The following is a 23,244-nucleotide window of genomic DNA, read 5'->3' on the forward strand; positions in this document are numbered from 1 at the left end:
ACAACCTAAAGTTTCTATCATCAAATCAAAATAGCTTGGCAAAAAAATAGGCTTGGCCAAACATTTCAACATCAATAGATCTTGTTATAAAAAGGAATCAATTGATCTAAGGCAAAAGCAATTAGGAATATTTTGGATGGAGATTTAAGGACTGTCATTTGGTTTGATGGTAAAAGCTTGGACTGTCAATAATAGTTGGAAACCAGGTTTTGACTCAGGCAAGTCACCCAAGTCGAATTATGAGAAAAAGAAAATATGAAACCTTGTTATGAGTAATGAAGACTCGCCCAGCTTTAAGAAATAATCAAACTATGTATGAGTTAGCCCAAGTTGTCATCGACTCGATGTTTTTTTTTCGAGCCATGCGAAACTCAGTGGGTCTATTTTTTTATTGGGCCATATGTTATTCATAAACCATAAGTTTGATCAACAATTAAATAAACCTCTAGAATTTTTGTTCATTGTCTTCAATATTGGCTCATTGTTTTTTGTCTCACCTGCGAAGCAACCATAGCCTGACTTCATCTTCACTTAGAGAAGGAGAAGAAGGAAGATATTAAAAAAAAAAGAGGGAGTGTTGGGCATGACGCTGATTTTCCCTGAGCAAAACTGTTGTACCCAATGGAAAGGATGGGAGGGAGAGGGCAAGGGTCAGTTCCATAACAGGTGGGAGAGAGACAGGCTCTGACTGGGCACAACGCCACCATGCCTAGCCTTTTCCCTATAAAAAGTAAGAAAAAAATATGACTTGCCTCAATAAGTTTGATTCCCCCGAATCACCTGATTTTGAAAAGGACGAATCAAGTCAAAAACCTATTTTTCCTTTTTTATTTTTACTACCAACATGAAATTTTGAAAATCACAAGTTTGACTATGAGAGCAGTTAAACTTTTTCTGTTTTTTTGTTGGTAAATATAACTTTTATTGATAATTCCTTGGGTAACAAATAGAAAGAGAATCATACAAAAGCCAAGGAGAAGAGTTGAACCAAAAGGAGGACTCTTGTGTGATAGCACCCATATCAGCTAAGGTGTTCGCTACAAAATTCCCTTCCCTGTAGGTATGTTGAAAGGCAATGAATTCGAAATGCTAGAGAAGAAGCTCGCAATCCTTTAAAATCAAGGAAATTCTCTAGGGAATTGAAAGATCTTTACCATTAAGGATGTTTACGATCATTAGGTAGTTCCCAAGCCTTCCATGAAACAGAACAAGACCTTGCCCTGATTGTCTCGACAAACACCCTCAATCCCTATTGGACCAGGATTGCCTTTACTTGCTCCATCCACAATAATTTTAACTCTTCCAATCGTAAGTTGGATCCAAAAAATGTTGAAATTATTTGTTGGATTAGTGGGTGAAGTGTAGGCATTGATGAAGTCTCTAGTAAAGAATCGAGCCTTGAACATAATGTTGGAAGGAGAAAGAGAAGTACTATTGCGAAAAACCAGATCGATGTAGGTATTCCATAACACTCACATCACCGTCAATAAAAGAATATCGCTTCAGAAAATACCTCCTTGAGGCTTCAGCTTATCAATAACAGAAAGCACCACTGCATGTACCTTGTACCTGGCCCTCCACTGAAATACTTGATAAACCCATGGAATTCCATGCTTCCATAGCCAATGGACAAGGTTTGGATCAACCAAGATCCTATCCCCACCACCTTGAGAAAGCAGCATTTCCGGAAGGTTATAGAACTTTACTTGGATGCTTGCCAAGTGGCAAATTGGTGCCTTCCAAACCTTAAATTCCAACATCAATCAATATTATCAAAGATTTTCTAGCAATACCAATCCAACGGTCAAAAAATAGTACCTCATGTGAGGGCAAACTCGTTGTATTGTGCGATTTGCGAACCCATCCGTGCTAATGTCTCGCGGCTCTCGTCTCGTGGTATCCAAATATCAACAAGAAAAAGGCAAATAAAGGAGGGAAACCCCCGCAGGAACAAAAACGAAACAAGGAGAGAAAGAAAGCGAAATCAGAACAGAATGGCATCAACAGCAGTAGCCATGGGGATTAGGAACAGAATCCCCAAAACCATACTGATAACGGGCGTGAGCAGAGGGCTTGGCAGAGCCCTCGCAGTGGAGATGGCCAATAAAGGCCACACCGTTATTGGATGCTCAAGAGCGCAAGATAAGCTCAACTCCCTCTTAGAAGATCTCTCCTCTTCACAGCCACAGGACAACAACAAGAACAACCCATCTTCCTCTAAGCATCTCCTCATGAAAGTCGATGTGGTACACCTCTCTTTTCCTTTTCCCTTCTTAAATTTTTTCTGTTCAGAGCAAAATTTCAATTATGCACTTGGTTTCTTCTCATTAATGGGCATGTTTAGTTCTGGTGTTGTTAATTTTCTGAAAATGTTGTTGTCCTTGATGATTATTATCGTTTCTTCCCCTCACACACGAACCTTCTTTCTGTCATTTGGTTAGGTTATGCGAATTATTTATAGGGTTATTGTTTTCATGGGTCGTTGAGTGTCGGAATTGCTGATTGTTTTCCTGAACCCACTCTACTTGCCACTGTTATATATATATATATATATATATTACGAGAAAGAAAGAAAATCTATTAATAACCAGAAATATTTACAGAGGTTGGGGGAGTAGCACATTTATCCGCAATGGCCTTGATAGCTAGATGTCCTGACAACTGATGCAAGTGATCATCAATACATAGTTTGAAAAAAGTCATGGAGAAGTTAGAAGTTAAGTCTGCTAATTCTAGGTAAGTAGAAATTAAGTTCCAGGGAATTTTGACATTATGAGAGGGATTAAGGTAGCTGTTCAACTCTTTGTTGGTGCACTAGACTTCTTTTGTTGTGATTCCTGATTGTCTAGCTGCTTTCCATTCCTCCACTATTCCAATAAGCTCTGCGACCGCCTTATCTGAAGTAGTATGGTAACCTGCAGAAGTTAGAACTTTCTGGTCAGCTATCAAAATGCCAAAAGCCCAATCGGTTAATCTTAGTTGCGGGTCAGAAATGCCAGAGCAGATTAAAACAGGGCAATGGATATCAAGGTTAGATGCATATTTGGATAGACTGTAGTCATTTGTAATAATTGAGTCATCAATAGAAGTGTTAGGTAATAGGGATGGGGGATGAATGTTCATGCCACCAAGCCATTTAGTTACAGACCGCAAGATGAAATGAGGATAAGCTCTAGCCGATCCATGGACCACATTGTTCCTTACAACCCAAATATAAAAACAGGTAATAATAAAAACTGAAAAAAACCAATAAGAAGATTGTTTACCCAAAGCTCTTGAGAGAAAAAGGGAGACACACAGTCGTGCTATAGAAGGGCTGGAGAGAAGCTCTGTTCTCAATCCGAGAGGGCCAGATGCCCATACATGCTTAGTCCAATCACATGATAGAAAAAGGTGCCACATGGACTCATCACAAGAACCACATAAAACACATGTAGAATCGATCGCCATCCATTTCGAGATCGTTGCTTTGACAGGCAATCCTGCATTAAACACATGCCAAAAGAACATTTTAAATTTTGGATGTATCTTAATTTTACAGAAAAATAGCCACCATATTGCATGGATGGGGCTATAATGCTTATTAGAAAGGAACTTTGCAGCCTGTTGTGTGGAAAACCTTCCGGTACTAGAAAGGGTACATCTCCATTGGTCATCATTATCTGAAATAGGAATTTTTAAAATTTCATCAATAAACACAGTAGGAAATGATTGCGTGAGTAAATCTGAGTTCCAATTATAGGATGAAATAAGATTCCCAACAGAAAGAATAGAGGTTGAAGGAGGCAATGATTGTGGTAAAGACTTCCCCGCGATTGTAGGGATCCAGGGATCAAACCAGCAGCTTGTATAGTTGTCACGGCGGCTCGGCGACCCAAGGCGTTGGAGAGTGTCCAAATTTAAGGCGACACCAACTAAGTGGCTAAGGCGTCCAAGCCGCTTGGACGCCTAGGCATCGCCCAGTTGATGCCTTGACAACTATGGCAGCTTGTATTGTTTCCATCCCCAATTTTCCTCCACACCATAGATTTGAGGGTTGGAAGCATAGAGCATATGTTGTTCCAAGTCCAAGAACCCTTTCTTTTAAGAGTCTTTGGATAAAAAATAGATGTTATGGGAAAGTTCCTGGCTTTAAGAATTTTTGCCCAGGGCCCCAGGTTGAACAATTCTCATTTAACAGCCTCCATCCTAATTTTAGAATTAAAGCCTGATTATGGGTCAAAGCTCTCCTAAGGCCTAGTCCAGTAGAAGTTGGAGAACACACCTTATCCCAACCAATTAGGTGAAGCTTTCTATTGGATCCAACATTGCCATTCCAAAAACGAAGACAAATGGAATCTAGAGTATTACATATTTTCCTTGGAAAAAAAAGCATGACATCAGATATGAAAGAATTGAAGCAAGCACAGATTGTACCAAAATTTTCCTACCAGCATAAGATAAAAAACCAGATTTCTAGTTTGAGAGTTTAGATTGTACCTTTTTCACAATGAACTCCAAGTCCTTGACTTTGGAGCGGGAAGGACATAATCTTGTACCAAGGTGAGTTGAATTCAGAGACATTTCTGCTGAAATATATCTCACTTTTTAAGAAATTGATCTCTTGACCTGTAATGTCAGAAAACATATCTAAAATGGACTTGATAGTCAAAATATCATCATCTGTCGCCCTACATAAGACAAAGGTGTCATTTGCAAATAAAAGATGAGTAATTTCAGGAGCATCTCTTGCGACCTTGATCCCTTTGAAAGTCCCTAGATCTCTATATACTGCAACAAATCTTGAGAGAACTTCCATAGCAAGAAGAAAGAGATATGGACTTAAGGGACATCCTTGAGGAAGGCCTCTTTCTGGTTTCAGATACCCAAAGGGACTACCTTCAATTTTGAAGGAGAAGGAAGAGGAGGTAATGAGGGAATGAATGAGAGATACCCAATTGGAGGAAAATCCTAGGTATCTAAATAAGTTACGGATCAAGGACCATTCCACGTGGTCATATGCTTTGGCCATGTCGATCTTAATTGCCACATACCCTTTCTTGTCGTTCTTGTTATTGAGATAGTGAAATATCTCTTGGGCAATGGCAATATTATCTGAGATTTGGCGGCCCGATAAAAAGGCTTCCTGACAAGGGGAGATAATTGAGGGGAGGATACTCTTAAGCCTATTAGCCAATATCTTTGCTATGATTTTGTAAGATACATTGCATAAACTAATAGGCCTGGAGTTTGAAGCCGATGTGGCATTAGCTTTTTAGGAATCATGCAAATGAGAGTGTGATTACAATGTGTAATCATATTCACAATATCAGAGGAGATCACATCCCAAAATCTGTGATAGAAACAAGCTTGGAAACCATCTGAACCTGGGGCCTTGAATGCTCCAATAGAGTAAGTTGCATTCTTAATTTCCTCCTCGGATGGTAATGAAGAAAGGTAACCAGCAGTGTTAGTATCCATGCAATTATTAAAAAGACTCTATAAAACTGGAATCTAGGGGGTGGGGCGTTTTAAAAATCTGGGACATATGATCAGAGAAGATGTTGGTTATTCCATGAGGATCAAAGACCTGATTGCCCAAGGGGTCGAGGAGGAATGTAATGCATCTTTTTCTTAAATTGGTTTTAGCGACAGAGTGGTAATACCTGGTTTTTCTGTCACCGTCTTTGATATAAGCATGTCTGGATTTCTGAAGCTAAAAAGCTTCCTCGGCATTAAAAATCCATTTGAGTTTGGATGCAGTATGTGATAGGTCCAACCAAGGAAGCATCCTCTGTGTTAGGGGAGTCTTCTAATTGGACAAATAGAGTGAAGTATTTTTCCCTCAGAGACTCCAAATGTCTGAAAACAGTCTTGTTCCACTGGGAATGAAGTCTTCCAAAGTTTATCAATTTAGTCTGGAAATTCCCAGGTTCAAGGACTTTCCATTTTGAAAAGCAGAAAAGATTAACGATGAGTCCATGCAAATTGGAAATGGAATAATTTTTTTAAATTCCTCGTGGTTGGATCAGTAATAAGATAGATAGGATTGTGATCTGATCCCGGTGATGGTAATTTATGAAGGGAAGCCTTGGGAAAAGAGAGGTGCGAAGGATATGAGGCTACGGCACGGTCAAGGCTTTCTTTAATCAATTTTGGGGGTTTTTGTTTGTTTGACCAGGTGAGGGGTGACCCCTGTAAAGGAATGGCTTCTAATGAATGAGAAGCGAAAAGGGAGGATAAAGTTTGGGATGAGATGTGATTGAGAAATGGTGTACCACCCAGTTTATCATCTTGTGATAAGACTTCATTAAAATCTCCCATTAAATTGAACATATATTGTATAGAGGAAATTCCAGAAGGCTAGACGAAGAGATGGATGAGGGGGGGCATAGAGAAAAATTAAATGCCATGGGGGACCTCGAGAATCATTTATAAGGAGAGCAAAAAAATGAGAATTTGAGGTAATTGAAGACACATTCAAATTTGGGTTGGCTAAAACCCACAGTCCTCCACTTAAGCCCTTAGATCCTTTACTGTTAATATGCCCCAAGGATGCATAGTTGTCTTTAAGGTAGAGAATGTGAATATTGTCGTGATCCTTGCATTTAATCTCACACAAGAAAATCAAATCTGGTTTGATTTTGCGCACATGATAAGTCAAACATTTTCTTGCGAATTGGCTGTTAAGCCCCCTAACGTTCCATGAGAATAATATCATGATGAAAAGCAGGAGAGATAGAACAGATAACATACATAAGCAATATAAAGATGGGGAAACAGAAGCTGATAATTTATTTTTTTTAAACAACACAAACCAAACACGATAATAGACAGACAGATCACCTTCGAGGCACAAATGCGTGCTTACGGGCTTTTGAATTCAGAAGAAACCAGAATAAGACTAAACTGAGAAAGATTGCAAAATAAACAATAAAGAAATTGTGAAAATTGGAGTGTAAGAGATGGGAACTTACCTGGAATGGATCTAGTCGGTCCAGTGGTTCGCTGACAGTGTAGGGCGGAGCTCTAGATGTAACATTGAAAGAAATTTTCTCAGACTCAGAAATAGAGAGTTTCGAGAACCAGTCCTTCACCAGGGAGAGTAGGGAGGGCAGATCAGCTGAGGCTTCCAGAGAGTTGGTAAGAAAGACCTTGATTTTTTCAAAATCGAAAAACACGGGGGAGGGCCAATCAAGAAAGATACATTTTCTTTTCTTTGAACATGGGAGGAGGCTTAGGTTCCTAAGGAAGTGGAAAGAAGGATCCATGCTCTTAACTCCATCGCGAAGTGGACGACCAGAACCTGGGCTCGTGCCAGACATAGTATGCCCCACAAATACAGACTGGTGAGGAAAGGTACCCGAATTTTGCAAGACACCTTCTGCCATGGAGGTTCTAGAAGAATACACAGGGGCAGTGTTAACCATGTCATTCTGCAGAGAAGTCTGTCGGAGGACTGTATTGACAAGCAATGGCTGCCAGTTGAGGTCCTCAACAATGGAGAATAGAGACGCGGAGGGCTTTGGAAATCCTTTGGGAGATCAGAGAGCATGATATCATTAATATCATTAACACCAAGAGTAAAACCAGCATCCATGAGAGGCAAAGAGTCCATCAGATTGGTAGAGGAACCAATAGCGGTGGAGTCCAACGGCTGAGATTGGGATTCAGCAAATTCCACAGTAGTCGATGGCTAGCTGGGACTGTGGGAGATATCCTTGTCTAAGGAAGACTAGGACCTAGTCGAAATAGGTAGAACCTTGCTCACCAATCCTTGTGCAAAATTCACCATTGTGGAGGGGTGAGTGCATTGTTATAGAAGCCGAGTTGGGGCAACTTAAGGTTCGGGGATCCTCTAAAAAAAGGACAGTGGGCCATGTCATGGAAAATATAACCGCAACAGAAACAGAGGTCGAACAGCTCATACCAAAGAGTGACAGGAAAGCTGACGCCACTAGCATCTCGGATTTTTGAAGTCACACATCTGGATCTTCTTTTTTTAAAAAGAACTTTGACCCTTGCTGAGTCGATAGGCAAACCCAACTCAACAAGGTTGAGGTTAAAGTCCAAGACACGGCCAACACAAGAGATGGCTTGGCGAATCGCCCCAACGCTGTAACAAGAGGATGGGATCCCATGAATTTGAATCCAGAAGGGGGCAAAGTCCCTTTCAAAGGCGTAGTAGGGGTCTTCGACATCATGGAGGACCAGATGGAGGAGAAGCTTTTTGAACCACCAGGGAGAGCGAAGCAAGATGTTGTCCCTTTTGGCCTCAGACTCACATTCCACTGAAAAACAGCCTCGATCAAAACATTTGATAAAGATGGTGCCGAGAGGTTCCCATATCCTTCGCAAAGCTTCACAGAGGGCCTCCCTATCTGGTTTGGGGAAGTAATGTAGTCCTAGGTAGGAGTAGTCCCACTAGGAGCCAGGGTAATGGGGTCACACACAAGGGCTGGCCAATTGGGTTAGGGTTTACTAATTTAGGTCAAAACTAGGGTTAGGGTTGGACAATGGCAATGGGGTTTATGGGGTTTTAATGTGCAGGTCTAGGGTGCTTTTATGGCATATAAATAATAGGATTTGGGAAGGTTTTCAAATTCTGCAATTCTGGACAGAATTGAGTTGCAGGTTTTGGGTTTAATGGAGTGGAGATGGAGGGGATACAGTGGGAGTTATGAGCTGGATTTTGGATCGAGTGTGGGGAGAGGTGTGGGGGTTGTATGCTGGAAGTTTGGTTTGAAACTGATGGACAGATCTGAAGTTATGAGGGAATCCTAGTGGAGGTAGGAGTGCAGGTTTAATGGAGAATTAGGGTTGATGGATGGAGGGGGGTGTGGATTAGGTTAGAGGATGAAGGGGGGAAGGATTTATGCAGGAAATTAAAATTACTTACTGGTTTGATCTCCTTCAAAGGCAGCAACAGCAGCTTGAAGAAGCTCGATTGAATAAGAAGAAGGACCTCCCGATCTACAAGATGCAAGGAGTCGATCGGAGTCCACCAATCCCTTCACCTTGATATTACTCACAAGGCACAGTCACGATGGAGCAAAGGCAGCAACAAAGGCAGCAAGCATAAAGCTGAGTTTTTTTTATTGATCAAAATTCGTCTTCAATACTTGGACCCCTTAGAGCCTTATATAAAAGATTCAAAATTAGACTTAGACACTAAAAAGGAATGGCTTAACCCAATCCTTAACCTATTAGCTAACTTAAACTGACTAGGAAACTGAAATAGACTCAAAATAGAATCCTAATGACTTAAAAACAACTTAAACTACTTAAAATAAAAGAAGATTCCCTACTAGCCAATAGGATATAAGAACCTCTTAGCCAATAGGATCACTTCACTTAAATTAGATCAATTGAACCAATTGGATGCAACCAATTTAAACCGGTTCAATTAAAAACACAAAATAAAAACTAAGTATGGAAATAAACTAAACTAAACTAAGGCTCCTACTAAAACCCTAGGTTTAGGGTGGCTTCTTCAATTCGAGGAGGCTAGGATCTGCATCAGGAAGCCAATCGAATAGCCGTGAAAGGTTTGGTCTTGCAGATGGTAGTGCGCATGGTTCCGGGGTTTGATATTCTGAGAGTCAGATTTCCAGAAGGAGGAGAGATTGTTGCGTCTCTCAAAACGTTGAGGACTACTACAAGTTGGTCTCTTTGAACTAGAACGGTGATGGGAACCCGAGTGACTAGACGACATAGTGATAGAACGTTAGAACCGGATCTGGAACACAGAGAAACAAGAAGAAGAAATTATTAGAAAATAAGAGGGATGGGGGGATACTTACAATGGAGTTAGCCTGGGCTTCAGAGAAGCTAAGACAAGAGTCTAACAGGATTAGGTAGATAAGCTCAAGGAGCTAAGCAGGTATAAAACACCAGAATAAGTTAAGCGTGTACACAAAGCAGTGCTACAAAGCTCGAGAGCAAAGAGCACGGAGTTGAGCTAAGAGGAGCATCAACAAACCAGAATGTCGAGTTAGAAGAGAGGGCGTCCAGAACCAGCAAGAGCACCTGTAGCCAGATGAGGTTGGAGCAGGGGTAGCACAAGGTAGGGGGAAACCCTAATCGCAAACATTAAGTGAGAAGGGGGGGGGAGAGCGTTAAGAGAGAAAAAGAGGGGGGGGAGCAAGGGACTGGAATAGGAAAAGATTGGGGTCTGAGGGGAGAGCCCCTTAAATACCGTCAACAACCAGTTGGACCGTCAAATCCGCTCCAGGGTGAGTTAAGGGAGATGAAGCGTGAGAGAGAAGAAAAGAAAGGGTGGAGAGGGAGAGAAAAGTGGATGGGGGGTTAGGTGGCAGGGGAGAGTCGCATCGGGGAATGGGAGGGAGGGAGATGGAACGTCAGAGCTTTGTCTCACTATTATATATTATTATCTAATTTCTAATATATTTTTTGGCCTAATTAGGTTGAATGTAGTATAACATTCAAATATTACATAGTGATACCAAATTTGAAGTTTAACCCTTTTCTTAGTAAATATTTTCATATTCTTGTATTTTTTTATTTTTTTTTTATTTCTAAGAAAACGTCTATAAGGGTTTTATTGAGTAATGTGTGTAGTTTATTTTGACTATTTCATCGTCATCTTCTTCTTTTTTTTTGGGTGGGGGTGGATGGAGGGTGTTTCAGTAGCCTCAGAAGTGCCCTTTGGCTGTATAGCTCAACAACTAACACTGTTTTAACTTTCTATAGAAGTCAGATAGCAGCGTGCAGGAGTTGGCGCGTGCCGTGATGGAAGCAAATGTTGTTCCAGATATTATAGGTAATGCAATTGATGCAGATATAATTGCTTTCCCTTTACTTTCATATTTTTTAGGAAGACAGCATCGTATACATTTTTGGTAAAATCTGTTTTGACATCTTGCACTAATACCCCTGGAAAAACTGATGGGCTATTATTTACATCTAGACTCGTTTAAAAGCGCAGTGATATAATTATGACATCTAGATTTTATCTTTGCATAGCTGATATGACTAAACATTTAAGTAGGCATCCTTATACCATAGGCTACATTGCACCTGTGACTTGGCGAAGTCCTTTGCAAAGCAAGGTGACAATGAAGGCATGGGGCTACGCAACAACAACAACAACCATAACCTTATCCCAACTAAATGGGGTCGGCTACATGGATCCGATAGAGGCTATGACAATAGTAGAAAAAAGAGAAGTAAAAAAAACTAAGAAGGAAAATAAGTAAAGGAAGAAGTCAAAACCGTAGTCAAAGCAGTATCCCCAAAACATCCCCCTACAAGGGGTCGGCTACATGGGTTCTTGTCCTTCAAACACCTCTATCCGCGGTCATACTAGAGTTGAGCTCTACCACATGCATATCCTTTCTTACCACTTCTCCAATAGCCATTTTAGGCTTGCCCCTATCTCTTTATGCTCCATCAAACTGAATCTGGTCACTCCTTATTGGTGCATCCATGGGTCTCTGTTGTCATGACCTTACCACCTCAAGCGGCTCTCACGGTGTTTGTCCTTGATTGGTACAACTCCCAATTCGGTTCTATTAGAGTCATTACTTATTTTATCTCTCCTGGTCTTGCCGCACATCCTTCTCAACATCCTCATCTCCGCTACATTCATCTTATCTATATTACTCTTAACATGTCGCCCCATATGTCATAACTGGTCTTATTACTGTCCTGTAGAATTTTCCCTTAAGCTTAACAGGCATGCGTTTGTCACATAATACTCTCGATGCACCTCTCCATTTCATCCATCCTACTTTAATTCTGTGGGAAATATCATTCTCTATATCACCCTCTTTGTTAAAGGTTGACCCCAAGTATCTAAAGCATTCACTTTGTGGTAGCTCTCGCTCCTCAAGTTTCATCACTTCATTACCTCTCCTGGTTTAATTGAAGTAACGCATTATATATTCTGTCTTGGTTCTGCTTAACTTAAAACCTCTTGATTCCAAGCTTGATCTCCATAATCCCTTCCACTATCTCATCTATCAAAACAATATCATCCGGGAATAGCATTTAGGGACCTCATCTTGGATGTGCCTGGTTTGATCATCCATGATGAGTGCAAACAAATAAAGGCTTAGAGCTGATCTTTGGTGTAACCCAATTGTAATTGGGAATTCACTACTTTGGCCCTTTGCAGTTCTGACACTCGTCACCATGCCCTCATACATGTCCTTAATTATATCCGCATAGTTTCTTGTGCTCCTTCTCTTCCCTAGGACATGCCAAATGAACTCTCTAGGGACTCTGTCATAGGCCTTTTCTAGGTCGATAAAGATCATATGGAAGTTCCTTTTTAAGCTCTAAAAATTTCCATAAGTCTCCTTAGAAGGTAAATAGCTTCTGTCGTGGATCTCCTTGGTATAAAACCAAATTGGTTCTCCAATACATCAATATCTCTTCTTAGGTGGCTGACCTGGATGAATAGTCCAGCAATTTGGAGGAAGACTAGGTGGATGAAGAGGTGGAATTGGAGGGTTTTGAGGTCCAAGCATCAATGTAACTGCAGGATATGCAGTAGAAGTTGGAGATATTTCCTGTAGGGATGACCAACCAATTCAAAAAGAAGTTCAAGTGTTGTGAGAGGGGACTGTGGGGAGAGGAGAAGTTTAATGAAGTTACTTACATTACTAGTGATTCTGTTCAATGGAGGGAGTACATGTTATTGTGGCCACTCTTATGTTATGTTGGAAGGCTATTAGGAGAATGGTGAACATGGAATGTGGAAGAGTAATGCCTGGTTGGCAAAGGTTCTAATCTTGAGAAATGAATCTGGGCAGTTGACTTCTCTGCAAGGATGAGTTGTCACGAGTCAGATGCAGGTAATTGATTTTGGTCTTCAGGTGGGATGGTTGTAATTTCTCCTCTATTTTTAGCTTTTTTACTATTATAACTTTTCTGTTTTCTGCATTTTGGCTGTTTATGCTTCTTTCCCAAGTCTACTCTGTTGGTTAGAGCCTGGTCAGATTGTTGGTTTGGGAAGTTGGCTAGGTTTCTGCCACGATCGGCTGCTCTCTGGTCCTCTGTTGAGGCCCTTGTATTTTCCTCTTGTCTTGGTTCTTTTGATAAAATTTTCTTCCTATGGAAAAGTTTAACCTTTCTAATTGTGTTATATTCATCATTATCAGCATCCTCGAATTATCAGTTGTTCCTTTCCTTCCATAAGACCCAGAAAACTGAAAGGAATTAGATTCCTGGAAATCTTTCCCTGTAGTGTCAAATAAGGATTTCTAGATTACATGGCATTATCCATTGCCTCTCAAACAGCTGCAAGGAATATTTCCAAACTCCTCTAAAAGGGTATGGAAGGCCGGAATGCCAACAGACGTCTATTATTGAATTCACCTGACCTGCCATTTTGTTTACGGCCAGTGCCAAAGTCAATGAAGGGATAAGTCGTCAATCCTAAAACTCTCCCCTTCTGATGGGAAATGATCTGAATTTACTGCAACAACTCGAAAAGGAAGAGATTTTCAGTATGGAATTGCTCTACTGAAATAGAATAGACTCTGGCTTTCAAACTTGAATGAACTCTGCTCCTACTTCTACCTATTTTTAACAACCTCAGCCACTATCTTGATCAAGGAAGGGACGGGAATGAATTGAGTCAGGACACGACCGATTGAGACAAAAGTGAAGCACTAAAGACAGCAGGAAGATAGCATTAACCAAGCAATGGCTGAGCTAGCTGATCTACAACCACCCTCTGTTTGCTTGATCTTATGGTCCCATTGAAGAAAGAACAAATTCCAAAAAAAAATAGTGAATTTTTGTCAGAATATTAGACAACTTATACGGGAGGAACCCATCTCTGTGACAAACTGGAAAAGATCATGTCAAGGTCGGTAATCCATATGAAAATACGTTCTTGGAGGGAATCTCATCTGCTTTAAAGAAGCCCAGTTGAATATATCCACCACTTGTATCTGCCAAAGAGTGTGAGAATTCCATTCCTCTACCTGTATCTCTAACAAAGAGCTTTAGAATTCCATTCCTCAGTCCAGAGCCATTGTGCGTAAGGTGGGTGATGCAGGAAAATCACAGAACTGGGCTTATATTTGTGGAAATATACTCTGGATTTGGTTATATATGTTTTGCGATTTCATTGTATTGGGACAGTATTTAGGAATATGAGATTTACTTTATTAGTTAGTATAGGTTCGGATTGAAGTTTATTAGTTCCATAAATATCTACATCTACATAACTAATCATTCAGGCCTACAAGTTTGAGTTATTTTAGCAATGAATGCTTTCCGTTACCTTGTGGATTCATGGTGTGCTTCGATGGAGTTCTGGCAGTGCTAAGGATTCCTTAGCGCAAGATTGGATTTTCTTCACAGATTTGGTGGATTCCTAATCATGTTTTCGTCTTTTTCCAATCCTGCGTTCTAGCTTCTAGTTCTTAACTCATATAAGTGATACCTGTTTTAGAGCTACTTTCTTTATTCATATCATAGTTCTCTCAAATCTGCTCAGATTGATCTGAAATTTTGTGGGTTTATTTCTGTTATCATATTCTCTTAGTTCTTATTCTAAAATTAGAATTTAATTGGCTAAGTTCTCAGATCTCTCAACTCTGCCCTGTTCTCCTAGTACCAATAGGATTGCTCTGCTATTTATTAGGTTTTTAATTAGTTGGGATTTTATCTTGTAATCTTTTATTTTAAATGGGCTAGTTAGTGGTAGAGTCCTTTCCATATTTTAGTTTTAATAGGCTAATTATAGTAGAGTTAATTTAGGAATTTAATTTTTAGTTTTAGATTACAATTAGGGGTTTTAATTTTCTTTAAATACCAGTTTGTAACCATGCAAGTGGCAGATTTGATGAATAGAATTTTGAGTTTTGTTGATTACTATCGGTGAGGTACAATGGCTTAGCTATGGTTGTGTGACCATCTTCTTCTTCTCCACCCCCCTTCTTCTTATGTGATTTCTTCTCTCTTCCCTGCAACTCTGTTTTTTTTTTTTTTTTTCAGATTCCCTTCCCCCCTACCGGTCCTCCACCAACTGTTCATATCCGATCCTGGTTATTGGCTTCTAGTTGGATTCCTACCAATCTAGGACTACATTACACCTTTTTTCTTTGAAACAAGACAGGAATGTTATAACTTTGATCTGACCAGGGTTGTAGAAGAAGCTCTGGATGGCCTTGATGAAGTCAACTTTAACAATGTTTCAATAGGAGGAGAAGAATAATGTAAGACTAGAAACTGAATAGGTCTAATCCCAGGCAGGATCAAATAGAAAACCCTCCAATAAACAAGAAATCATACGAGGAAACCAAGAGAACAATGGGAACTCAAATGATAAAAAAATTACAGAGAACAAGAAAGAGAGCAATGGGATCTCAAAATTAGTTGGAGAAAAATGATGAGATCTCAAAAGATACCCAAAAGAAAAAATCTCACAAAACTAATAACATGTTGAAGCCATTGGAGCTGCAATTGAATGATATTGAAGATGTAAAGAAACTCCCAGAAGCCTGTAGCACTCTTGAACTCAATTTAACATATATTAGGGTTTGGAATCAAGAACTGATGGAAGGGGATGGGGGAAGGGAATGGGAAGTGGGGTTGGCTATCTCAGCCTGGGCATCTCACCCATCCTATCTCATGATTTTCAACATTGCATAAGCAACTTTTCTATTCATTGAAATTCGTGTACAATGCTAGCCTCCCTTACAAACTTATATAAAAGACTCAAAAGTAGACTTAGACACTAAAAATGAAAGGCTTAACCCTATCCTTAACTAATAAGGTAACATAAACTGATTAAGAGAGTGAAATAATAAAGAAGACAGACTCAGAATAGGACTCTAACTAAACTAATGAAGCAAATCCTGTGTTCCTACTTTCTACCCATATTTTTGGCTCATTAAATTGGCCAATTACAAAATAAACCCATGGAATCAAAGTCCCAATACATATATGACCCAACCCAAAGTTTATTACACCCTTTAGGTGACTTATCTACATCAAAGAAACCCATACTGAACCCATCCAGACCAGGAGCTCTATTAGCCTTGAGGGAGTGGACTGCCTTAAGAAACTCATCTTCATTTGGGATAGTGATGCAATCCGAAAATCCAGATTAAGGATCTCAGATGCAAGTAGGCTGATGCAGATTCATCATCAAATAGGGCTTGTTTCATTGGGAATAAGTGTAGGGTTGGGATATATATATGTTGGGCCTTTGTTCCCAAGGGTTTTCTATGTAATAGGCCACTTTAGTGGGCCTGAAATAGGGGTATATAGGTTGCATACGGGATTAGCCCAATACTTAGTTTTTATTGTGTGTTTTTAATTGAACCGGTTTAAATTGGTTGCATCCAATTGGTTCAATTGGTTTAATTTAAGTGAAGTGATCCTATTGGCTAAGAGGTTCTTATATCCTATTGGCTACTAGGGAATCTTCTTTATTTTAAGTAGTTTAAGTTGTTTTTAAGTCATTAGGACTCTATTTTGAGTCTATTTTAGTTTCCTAGTCAGTTTAAGTCACCTAATAGGTTAGGAATTGGGTTAAGGCTTTCCTTTTTAGAGTAAAAGTCTATTTTTGAGTCTTTTATATAAGGTTGTAAGGGGGCAAAGCCTTGAACACGAATTTGATTAATAAAAATTAGCTTTATGCTTGCTGCCATTGCTGCTGCTCTTTGTGAGTGTATATCCTTGTGGATCTCAAGGTGGATAGGGTGGGTGGACTCCTGCGACTCCTTGCATTGTGAAGATCGGGAGGTTCTCTCAAGTCATCAAGCTGCTGCCATTGTTCCGGCAATATAGTGAGTTTGAATCTGTTTTTATTTTAAACCTTCTTCTACTTACACCTAATCTACAATCCCCTCCATCCATCAAACCTTAATCTCCATTAAACCTGCAACTCCTACTTCAACTAGGACTCCCTTATAACTACAGATCTGGCCATCAATTTCGAACCCTACTTCCAGCCTATATCCCCCACACCTCTCCCTACACTCGACCTTAACCCTAGCCCTTAGTCTCTACTTTATCCCCTCCATTCCTTCACTCCATTAAAACCCAAAACCTGCAACACAATTCTGTCCAAAACTGCAGAATTTTAAAACCTTCCCAAATCCTATTATTTTTATACCATATTGACCCCCTAGACCTGCCCATTAATACCCTATAAACCCCTTTCCCAATATCCAACCCTTACCCTAGGAATTGACCTAAATCCTAGTGTTGTCCATTCGAGCCAGCAACCCCTTTTGTTATTTGATTCTGTTGTTTGGCTCCTAGTAGGCCTCTTACCTATCTAGGACTACATTATAGGCCCAATAACCAAATCTTTAATCAAATATGAGATGAAGGAAGCAACTGCATTGTCAAGGGAAGAAATAAGATTGATGGAAGGGAAGGGAAGGGAAGAAAGATGAGATCGATCTTCTTGGGAGAAAGAAGAAAGAAGAAGAGAACAGAAGAGAAGAGAATAGATCAGATTTGGGACACCAATCCCGTATGCACTGCTCAACAGCACCAAACTCTTTAAAAAACTCATTCTTTATTCAAATCATCTCTAATTGATGGGGGATGTATTACATATATATAGACCTTCTAAAATTCCTAATTTGACTCATAAAAGGACTCCTAATCACTCCAATACATTCAATAAAATAAATAAACTCAAAACAGAATTCTATCTAGCTATTAAGTATCCTAATCAAACTCAAACACTCAAATTAACTACTAATCTCGTGTAATAACACTATCCCCACTTTATAAATTAGGCCCATTACATCAATAAACCCAAAAATAAGAAGCGTAAGGTCTATAGAACCCAACTATGGGCCAAAATAAAGTCTTCTTAGGCCCAATTGACCCAATTGGACAATCTTAACTGCATCAGATAGCCTGAAGAGAGCTGTGGAGGGAGGTGAGGATGAACTTGTTTAGAAGGTCCTCGAGAATGGGGGCTGAAAGGGGCAGGGGGAGGAGGTCTGAACAGCTCTTTGAAATAATGGATAGCTTCAGTCTTGATGCCATCAACTGAGGTAATAAGGGAACCATCTGGGGCAATAAGGAGATGGAGTTGAAGTTGGTTCTAGCTTTCAAGTTTCTGTGGAAGAAGGCTGAGTTCAGTGAGTTGGTATCTCCCAGTCGTAAGTTGTAACTGTTTGACTCTAGCTTTTTGCCTTACAAAGCTCTCCTCCTGATCTACCAAAGATGAAAGGTCCAAAGCTGTTCTCTTTTCTACCTCAGCCAATTGGATATTAAGAGTGTCTACTTTGAATTTCCATATCCGAGAGCTTGAACCTACAATCAGCAAGTAAGAAGGAAATATTTCTGAAGGATTCGGAGTTCAAGGCTTTGAGAGCACTCTTGACATTGCGGAGTTTCCTGACAAAGGAAATGAGAGGGGAGGAAAAGGCATGAACCTGTTTGTCCCAAGCAGTTTGGACAGTGGAGGAGAAGTTTGGGTGAGAGGACCACAGGTCAAAGTATTTGAAATGTTTTGGACCAAAGGATATGTATGGTTGGATGAGGGGAGATATGGGGCAATAATCCGAGATGCCGGGGAGGTCAAATGAGACAAGGGAAGATGGAAAGGTGGATAACCAAGCTTCATTGACTAGGATTCTGTCCAATTTACAGGCAATTATGGGGTTCACACTTCTTCTAATTTGCCAAGTAAAATTCATGCCAGACCATGTTAAGTCATTTACACTGATATCATAAAGGCAATCATTGAAGGCTTCAACTAATTTAGTATTCGAAAAAAAAAAACCAAAACAGAGAGCATGTGCTGTATGCTAGACACTATACAATGCCTCAAGGCCGGCAAGGCCAAAAAAAGATATACACCAAAAACGACACCCCCCCCCCCCCCCTCTCCATGAACCCCTCCTATTCAGAAAATTGAAAGCCTGCACTGCAAGTAATGTTAAGCATTCACAAAATCATTTCCCCTGTCGCATACAGCAAAAGAATTGACACCACTAAATTCTGGAACCACAGAAAGCCAACTCGAAACCATCCACATGGCCTTTGATCCGACCTCTGTGTTGGATTCTCCAAAGACACAAAAGTATGTGTTTCTTTTATTCTATATAGGAGAAAGGTTTCTTTCACCCACGGTGAAGGAACTCCCATGAATCTGCTGTCATTATTACTCTTCCCAACCTGTTTGTTGGAGGTCCGAAATGCCCTTCACTGTTCTCTGACACCCATCCAACCGCAATGATGGACATCGGTGAAGGATTTCCTCCTTCGCCATGGCCTGAGGAAAACTCGGTCCTTCTATATATATACCAATAAAAGATCTAGGAAAGATACTAGCTGACTCTCATTATCAATAGCACAATTTTCCATACCTCCATTGTGAAACTGCAGCTAATAAAAAGTTGATAACCACTTTACCATGCTTCATCACAATGTTACAAAGATTCTAACCGACCATCCTGTTTGGGTAAGATTGTCCATTGTAAGAATCTCAAGCACCACCGATCACATAAAGAAACAGATTCTTGGTGGCACCCACCTGTTCCATATCACCTTGTAGGAAATGCTTGCACTCCCTGATGCAATAAAGTGAAAAGGGATTTTTCCCTCCGACCCCCTCCCCACGACCTGACATCCTCACCCCCTTGTTCTTTTATAGTTTGGCACTCTCCAACACTTGCATTAACTGCACCATCCTTCCCACTTCCTAATCTTCCAAATTTCTTCTGAAGTGAGGAGATCATACTCTCCTCCCCTTCACTGATTCTGTGTGCTCCAAGCAATTTAAAAAAAAAAAAATCAGGGATCAACCCCTTAAATGGAGGCACTCCACACCAATGATCATACCAGAACATCACCTTGCTCCCATCCCAAACAGAAAACCTTACCCCAGTTCTGAATGTCTGAGTGATCTTCCATAGCCCCTTCCACACCCCAACTCCATAGGAACCTTGACCTCCTCTATTTCCCACACCCCTTCCTTTACTCCATACTTCGCTATAATAACTTCATTCCACAAAACCCCCTCCTCCCCTAGCCTTAGCCATTTCCAGTATAGCCCAGTTCAACCAGCTGATTGGCTTTAGGCCAACTAACTATAGATTTTCTTTCATCTTTTTTGAGATTTCCTTGAGCTTTTTTTCCATTCAATGACCTCTTTTCAGAACCCTTGCCCCCCTTCCTCTCTTTTCCCTTGGGAGGAGCAAGTAAAGTTCTGGAGAAGGTTCTTTGAGCTAGGGGCATAGGGAGCCTACCAGCTAGGTGTGATGAAACAGTATCATACATAGGGGCAGCGAGGTCATTTCATGTGAGGAAAGAGAGAGAGAGAAACATAAGCAATATTCATGGGCTTCAATGTTCTTGTGTCATATCTTTCTACATTCCATTACTTGTCACAAGTCAAAGTACGCTAAAATTTGGCATTCATTGCATCCCTTTATGGTTTTGTTACTTGTTTATGATGGTGATGGATAAGAAAGCGATTCCATGGTTCTTTGTTTTATATTCGATATTCAAACTGCCATGTCTAATGGGACTGAAATTCGCAAAGCTTTCAGTTAACAATGCAGGAACTATTAATAGAAACAATAAGTTATGGGAAGTGCCAGTGGAAGAGTTTGATACTGTAATTGATACTAATATAAAGGGGATAGCAAATATTCTCCGTCACTTCCTGCCCCTTATGGTTGGACACAAGCAAGGGATTATTGTCAACATGTCATCTGGTTGGGGAAGATCTGCAGCTGCACAGGTAAGTGACGATAAATGTTATATAGTAGCTTCATAGCAATATTTTATACTCAAATGGCTAAATTACTGGTATATAAATTATTTGGACAGGTTGCACCATACTGTGCTTCAAAATGGGCTGTTGAAGGTCTAACTCGGTCAGTAGCAAAGGAGTTGCCCGTTGGAATGGCAATTGTTTCTCTTAGTCCGGGTGTCGTAAACACTGACATGCTTGCATCATGCTTTGGCATGTCAGCCTCCCTATACGAGACACCAGAACATTGGTGAATATCTTTGCTTCTTCATCACTACAACTTTTATCTACTTGGCATTTTTCCTATTTGACTACTGGAAATTGAATGAATGGCTAGTGGTCAACTCACTAATCTTGGTCCATGAAACCAAAGAATCCAAACCTCCTTCCTGAACCTCAGTCAGGCCCATAAGTCCCATTGGAATGAGAAGCTAATTTCCATTTTTTCCAAATAACAAGCCTCCTCCCTTTCCATGTCTTCCCCACCCCCCCCAAAAAAGAAAAAAAGGTTATCAAATTGTAATCAAATTGTAAGTTAAGAGTGCGGACTTCGGTGCAACGACAAGGTTGCTCCATTGCGACCTAGTAGTCGCGGGTTCGAGTTGGGAAACAGCCTCTCTGCGAAGCAGGGGTAAGGCTGTGTACATTATGACCCTCCCCAGACCCCGCAGTGGCGGGAGCCTTGTGCACTGGGTACGCCCTTTTTTTCATCAAATTGTAAGTTACTTTCCCATATTTCCATTTCTCCTAATAACAAGCCTCCTTTCATTCCATGTCCCCCCCCCCCCCCCCACACACACACTGTCAAGATGGTTCTATTTTTTTTGGCAAAATCCAATAAAAAACTATGAACTGCATCCTTCATTTCAGAAAGCTAACCTGTCAATATATTTTATTATTGAATCGAGGGGGCTCAGAATATGTCTTAGTCCAGACTCCACAATCCATCTCATCAGTTAAGATCCTTTTATGTTTTCTGTTGCGATCCTGATGAAATGACCATGAAATGAATGTTCATAATAATTTGTTGTGCGAGTAGTGTAACTTTGTTCTACCACTTCGTTTCCTTTCAACATTGTTTTGTTAGAGTTCATGTGCTTACTACATTCTTTTTTGGATAAAGTTTTCCTCTACCCATAGAGGATGGTTCACCCACCATCCTAGGGTTCACAAACCCCAACAGAGTTTCCGTATTTTCCCAAAAGACCCTTGTGATGGCCCCTCCCACTCTCTACTGCCCTGGGGTGAATGGGATCCCATTCACCATGGGTGGAGGAAAACTTGGTCCTTAATTTTTCGCCAATGTATAACTTGGTTTTCTTTGCCATTCTTGTACATGTATTGACCAGGGCTCCAAAGGCAGCTACTTTGATACTCAACCTTACAGCGGTAGACAATGGAGCATCTCTTACGGTATAAGATACCAGATGAGCTCACCAACAACTTACCTAACCTTGATGCAGATGTATTGAGCTGGTGCTTCATGTAATTCTCATGTATGTAGTGGTTAGGAAAAATAAATTAGACTGAGAAGCCTTCAAATATGTAGGAGCTGGATTTTTTTTTTCTTTCCCAACAATGTTTGGGTCAAGTGGCAGTAAGCAGCAACTATAGGTAACCTCAAAATGTTAGTGTTCATCTCTCACTGTGATTGAATTGACAAATTAAAATCCGTCATATCTCTGCATATATTTAGCCATCTGTAAATATATTGATAAACATGAGCTCAATCAAAAAAATATATCATTCAAAAGCATCCAGTTAAAGATTACAAGGAGGGTAGTCATGTACTCTGCTTTTTTTTTTCCCTCTTAAAGTAAGCTATTGTCTTACTCTTGGTTGCCAGTCTCTCATTTGGATAAAAACAGAAGGGAAAAGGTTATGCATACGCCCAGGTGCCCAGCATGTGTCATCCTCTCTCCTCCCCCTTGAGAAGACCCCCTTAACCTCCTGTGTCATGCCCTGAATGCCGTTAGCTTACTATTAAAATGGATTGTCAGATTCTGACTGAACCTGATCGTTTATGGGTAATAGTGATAAAAGGGTATGTTTTTCAAATAATGGGTTTTGCCATTCATCTACATGACTACACTATCAAGAAAAAGAGTTCGATCATGGAAGATTATGGCAATTCTCGGGTTTTTGACTCCCATGATGATTTTACATCTAATCAGGCAAGTTTCTCTTCAATGGATCCTTTTTGGGAGGCAGTTCAATTGCAGCCGATCAAAACTCCTGCTGTGGCGATTGCTAAGGTTCCAAACAATGGTGCGACTCCTGCGACAGTAGAGGAAGGAATGAAAATGGATTGAACAAGTCTTTTGCCATGGTAAAATTTTTATTTAAAATTGAGGGAAAAAGTAAAAAAGGTCATACCCCATCATGAGACTCCCACACTGCAGGGTTTGGGAAGGGTCATAATGTACAGAAACAAATCTTCTACGGCGCACTACCACGTCCGGCCTGTGCTGCACAGACACAAGATCATACGCAATGACCGCCTTACCCATGCCCGAGAGAGGGTGAGGCAGTCATTGCAAGCGGCCTGT

General features: G+C 40.4%; 1 protein-coding gene across 1 annotated transcript; it reads left to right on the forward strand.

Moving 5' to 3' along the window:
• Window positions 1-1,945: 1,945 nt before the first annotated feature.
• LOC122667715 (NADPH-dependent pterin aldehyde reductase) lies at window positions 1,946-22,457 on the forward strand. Its single transcript, XM_043864105.1, has 5 exons — window positions 1,946-2,246; window positions 10,693-10,762; window positions 20,490-20,683; window positions 20,773-20,945; window positions 22,045-22,457. The coding sequence occupies exons 1-5, from the start codon at window positions 1,995-1,997 to the stop codon at window positions 22,112-22,114; spliced, it is 759 nt and encodes a 252-aa protein (XP_043720040.1). The 5' UTR covers window positions 1,946-1,994; the 3' UTR covers window positions 22,115-22,457.
• Window positions 22,458-23,244: the final 787 nt, after the last annotated feature.

Source organism: Telopea speciosissima, chromosome 7 (genome assembly GCF_018873765.1).
Source record: "Telopea speciosissima isolate NSW1024214 ecotype Mountain lineage chromosome 7, Tspe_v1, whole genome shotgun sequence".
NCBI classification, from domain to species: domain Eukaryota; kingdom Viridiplantae; phylum Streptophyta; class Magnoliopsida; order Proteales; family Proteaceae; genus Telopea; species Telopea speciosissima.